The 5,000-nt window shown below is 41.7% G+C and overlaps 1 protein-coding gene across 1 annotated transcript in view; it reads left to right on the plus strand.

The window, feature by feature from the left end:
- The window catches only part of LOC122259320 (uncharacterized), a 15,736-nt gene that overhangs the window by 1,449 nt on the left and 9,287 nt on the right, over nucleotides 1-5,000 (plus strand). Inside the window, exons 2-7 of the mRNA XM_043026022.2 lie at nucleotides 1,625-1,809; nucleotides 2,447-2,624; nucleotides 2,758-3,553; nucleotides 3,778-4,256; nucleotides 4,386-4,556; nucleotides 4,652-5,000. The exon at nucleotides 4,652-5,000 is cut by the window's right edge and continues 900 nt beyond it. Of these exons, the coding sequence (XP_042881956.1) occupies nucleotides 1,625-1,809; nucleotides 2,447-2,624; nucleotides 2,758-3,553; nucleotides 3,778-4,256; nucleotides 4,386-4,556; nucleotides 4,652-5,000 (2,158 nt within the window). The remainder of the gene's footprint in view (nucleotides 1-1,624; nucleotides 1,810-2,446; nucleotides 2,625-2,757; nucleotides 3,554-3,777; nucleotides 4,257-4,385; nucleotides 4,557-4,651) is intronic.

Below are 5,000 nucleotides of genomic sequence, written 5' to 3' on the forward strand. Positions count from 1 at the left end.
TTATTTGATGATAAATTTCCTGTGTGTATTATCAGTTTACATGCCACAATGCAAATAATGCACAGGAAATGAAAGGAATCTCTCCTCACTTGTGTTTGATCTGCTGATTTAAGGCTTGTTCTGTTCTTCCCTACCTTTCTTGTTATCTTATTGTGTTATATGTTTCCTTCAAATTATATTGCTTCAAGTGTCTCTCTCTAAAATTTATCTCCGTCTGCAATGGGTTAAGTCAAAAACATTTCGTTTTCATATTTATTACCTTTAAGGTGTGTAGTGGAAAAGCTCTTAGGTATTGTATTTACATATTTAGATATTTGTTTCCAATTTGTGGTGAAAATTATAAGAAAAAAGAGGCCATGGTTAATGCTTAACACTGCTGTTATTGATAATGTTATGTATGATATCAAATAACTCTACACTTGATCTCTGTGACCTTTGGCACTCAGGGCAAAGCTAACAAATCTCCTTCATATATATTCTGGCAAAATTCCTCATCAATTAGGGAACCATTACAAGGTCACTTTTGCCAGAATACAAATGGTATTTTAGTCTTCTGCTGGAGTGTTGAAGGTGCAGAGGCTGTGGCAATCACTTGACACTGTGCTACTATCTGGTTGAACTTGAGATTTTAAGGTGTCTATCACACCATTTCAACTGGAAAGCAACTGATATTTAATCTATTTTCTGAGCCACTGCAGGTTGGCTAATGATATTTATCTTTATATTTTACCTGGCTCCATACCTGACATCTTTAGAAAGTAGCATTAAACTGATAACATTAGGGCAGTTTTAGCTCCACCTGGTCTTAATGCCTCAAAGCCTGGGAATATTCGCCTGCTCAGGATGCGGCCACATGCTATGTGCATGATCACCCGGCTTTCCACCTATACAAAAAGCCATGATGTGATATCCTGTCCCTGGCAGCAAGTGTTGCCACCACATGGCATGACATGATATCACTTTATTTGTTATTAGTGGGTTAACAATATTTCTATAGTGCTTCTTTGAATTTCTGTGAAACAAAGAAGAAAAGCTGCAATGGAATAGCTTTTACACTGGATTATCAAACAGAAAATGTATAACAAGTAATCCTATTCATACTCTATTTTCTATTGTGGACATGCACACTAGAAAATGACATGAAATCTCCTATGGTTCATTATGACACCCTTGTGTTAGATATGTCATCACGGCTAAAGAAAGTACTCCAGAACAGAATTCACTTAATTTAAATAATGTATTTACCAAAGAAAAAAAAAATATATATATGTTACATAGAAATCTAGGCAGCATCAAATGAAAAATCAAATGCTTTCAAGTAGATTTTTTCTCAGAAGTTGATACAGAAATTAGATTTAATGGCAGTGAAAATTTTCCAAACGAACTAATAAACAGAGCTTATAAATTGAGAAGTAAGAGTATGAGTAGGACTTTTCTTGATGTTCAGTATGATTTACAAAGGAATTGAAGGAGACTACAGCATGTTGATATTTAGGAAAAGATTATGCAATCTTATTCTGCACTAGCACAACATTATGTGGCTGTATTGGGAAGACTTTTGAAAGGTATATTTTGTAGGAAGACAAATGTATTTATTAATTTCTTTCCTTTTCTTTCTTTGTAGGTTTTAAAGCTATTGACAGATGGAGGGGCCAAGCAAGATGCACACATCACAGATTTCATGACGCATCTTATCACAGGAGAAGATCCCAATGAGAACGATGTCGGCGTTGTGAAAGATATTTATGAGAAGCCAGTTGTTACACAGCGATGGGTCATACTTTCAGTCAAGTGCGGGAAGCAATTGCCGTATCCTTTTTCATTTGTTATTATTTATTTTTACGTATATATGCATGATTTAAAGAAGGATTTTGTTACACATGATTGCCACTTGTTGAGGGATCTCTCTCTCTCTCTCTCTCTCTCTCTCTCTCTCTCTCTCTCTCTCTCTCTCTCTCTCTCTCTCTCTCTCTCTCTCTCTCTCTCTCTCTCTCTCTCTCTCTCCCTCTCTCCCCCCCCCTCTCTCCCTCCTCTCTCTCTCTCTCTCTCCCTCTCTCTCTCTCTCTCTCCCTCTCTCTCTCTCTCTCTCTCTCTCTCTCTCTCTCTCTCTCTCTCTCTCTCTCTCTCTCTCTCTCTCTCTCTCTCTCTCTCTCTCTCTCTTCTCTCTCTCTCTCTCCCTCTCTCTCTCTCTCTCTCCTCCTCCCTCCTCCCTCCCCCCCTCTCTCGCTCTCTCCCTCCCTCTCCCCCCCTCTCTCTCTCTCTCCCTCTCTTCCTCTCTCTCTCTCTCTCTCTCTCTCTCTCTCTCTCTCTCTCTCTCTCTCTCTCTCTCTCTCTCTCTCTTTCTCTCTTTCTCTCTCCCTCTCATAGATCCTCCTTCTTCCTCACAATCTGTCATTGATTATGCAAAAGTATGTTTTTTCCAGGTTTTTCCTTAACATTTGCACAGGGTAGAAGGCTTCAACCCGGAGAACAATCAAATGTTTTCTGGTGTGGTTGCTAGTATATCAAAACTAGGGAAAGAAGATGTACTAGCAATTTGGGCTATGATAACATTTTCAGGAGGTCAGTTGAAGCTTCACCTTGACAACACATGCACCCATCTTATTCTTGGAAAACCAGAAGGGGTAAGAAGTTATGCATTTTCACTTTTACCTTTTTTTTTTCCTAATGCTAAGATGTATTGTCTTTATATTTAGGAGATAAGAAATGGGCAGTTTCTTTTAGTGAAATTATCATCATTATTTCTTTTATGTCTAGGCAAAGTATACAACGGCACTTGAATATGAAGACAATCTTAGCATTGTGACTCCAGACTGGGTCACTGAGTCCATAGCAGAGGGGGAAAGATTAGATGAGACAGAATACCACCCAAGGCTGCTAAAACTACCCAAATCAGATTTGCGCACACCAGAACCAAGTACAGTGAGAGAACGAAAAAAGAAAGATACGTCTCATCACCAAAAGAATGAGGAGTTGAAGAAGAAGGAAGAAGCAAAGAAAAAGGAGGCTGAAAAGAAATCCCTCTTTGATACTTTGCAGTTTAGTGATGATGAGGAAGAGAACACTAAAGGTAACTCTTTACTTGATCAGCTGAAGACTCCCCAGTCTTGGAAACAGCCAAGTACAAAGCCAACAGTAACAACAAGAGCTTCAGCCAGTACTACTTTCGGCTCTCCGGTGACCCATGACAAGCCTAGAGCTCCCTTGACAGCACCCATCTCCATAACAAATCCACCGCAGACAGTAACCACTCGATCTGTCACCCCTCAACCCAGCTCTGCACCAAAGGGCATTGCTCAGAACACAGCTGCAGGTTTGCGACAAGTTGCAACTCCAGCTTCTACAGAACTAGCTGACCAGGCAGAATCTGATGCAGGTCCTTCAAGGCCAGTTTCAACACAAGGATTACGTGCCCCTATTGGACTCCAACAGACTGCAGCATCTTCAGGTCCTGCATCAAACATTGGACCAGTTCAGACTCCCAATACACGTTCCTCTGCACAGTTAGAAGCATCTCCTGCAAATACAACTGCCATGGCTCAGCCAGTCCAAGGTTTGTCATTGTGTTGTCTACATCTTATATTACTTTGATTTCATCATGTACAGGGTATCTATGAAAAAATATGTTCATATTACTTATAAACTGGCATCTTTCTTATTTCTGTTTCATGTCAGTTATTGCAGTTTCATAAATTTACATAAAATCAAATTACAATAACTTGCAATATCTCATATGTTTTAGATAAACACATGATTGATTTCTTTCTTGTTTTCCAGGCAATGTGGCTCGTGCAACTCCACCAATACCTTCACGTGTAACCCCACCAAACACGTCACGTGCTACTCCTCCTAACACAGCCCGTGCTACACCACCCAACAACACACTCAGAGTTACACCTCCTAATGCTGCTCGTGCAACCCCTCCCAATACCTCAAGAGCTACCCCACCCAATACCTCAAGAGAAACTCCTCCAGCACGCACAACCCCAACACCCCCAATGTCTTCTCGGGCAACTCCCCCTTCCACCACTCATACACCTTCACCTATTACCTCTCGTGCAACACCACCAGGAACAGCCAGAGCAACTCCTCCAGTGATTTCAAGAGGTAATGCCCCTGTAGTTGGGCCTGCCGGGCCCAGAGTACCTGCAATGCCACTCACAGTGACTAACCCAGGTGTTCGAGCTCCAGGAGCAGTATCACAGGTGGCACCAGGGGAGATACCAACACCAAACATGCCACAACAAGTTCATACAGTGAGTACATGTGCTTGTGTTTATATGAATATGTTATATATTAACATTAGTATAGGATTATCAATGAATTGTGGGTATAAAGACCAAATATATTAATACATCTCTTTACTGAATTGTAATCTCACCCAGGTTGCTATCCCAGGAGCAGTTGTAAGACTTCCACAAGGAGTTACCCCACACAAGTTACAGATGATGACTCCAACAGAACGGCACTCCTTCCTGCAAAACCTCCACCAGAAACAGTTACAGGAACAGCAATCCAGAGGAAAACCTCGTGCTGGAAAGCCTCCTGGTCCACAGGTAAGTTTTAGTTATATCTTTATTTATTTGTATGACAGTGAATGTTCAAGGAATGTGGGCCAATTTATGTTATAAAAACAAAATTTCTATTACAGTATAAACAGGGTGTAAGGTATGCTGCAACTGGTATCCATACACCAGGTACCCCAGCAACACCTGGCACACCAGTTTCCTCATGGCCTGGCACAGGTCAGGGAACACCAGTTGTAAGACCAGCAATGGCTGGCAGTGGCCCAGGAACTATAGCTGTTTCTTATCAATCTGGGCAGGTGCAAGGGCAGACTCCTGGAGCTCCCCAGGTTGTTACAGCAGTTACCCCAGGTGAAGGTGTCAGACCAGGATGGCCTGGACCAGGGCAGCAGCAGCAATACCCAGGAGGTCAGCCCCAACCAGGTACAAGGGTTGTTGTGGGTCAGACAAGCTGGCAACAGCAGCAGCAACAAT

Source organism: Penaeus japonicus, unplaced genomic scaffold, assembly GCF_977035675.1.
Source record: "Penaeus japonicus unplaced genomic scaffold, GWHDUDI00000001_assembly GWHDUDI00000029, whole genome shotgun sequence".
Classification (NCBI taxonomy): Eukaryota; Metazoa; Arthropoda; class Malacostraca; order Decapoda; family Penaeidae; genus Penaeus; species Penaeus japonicus.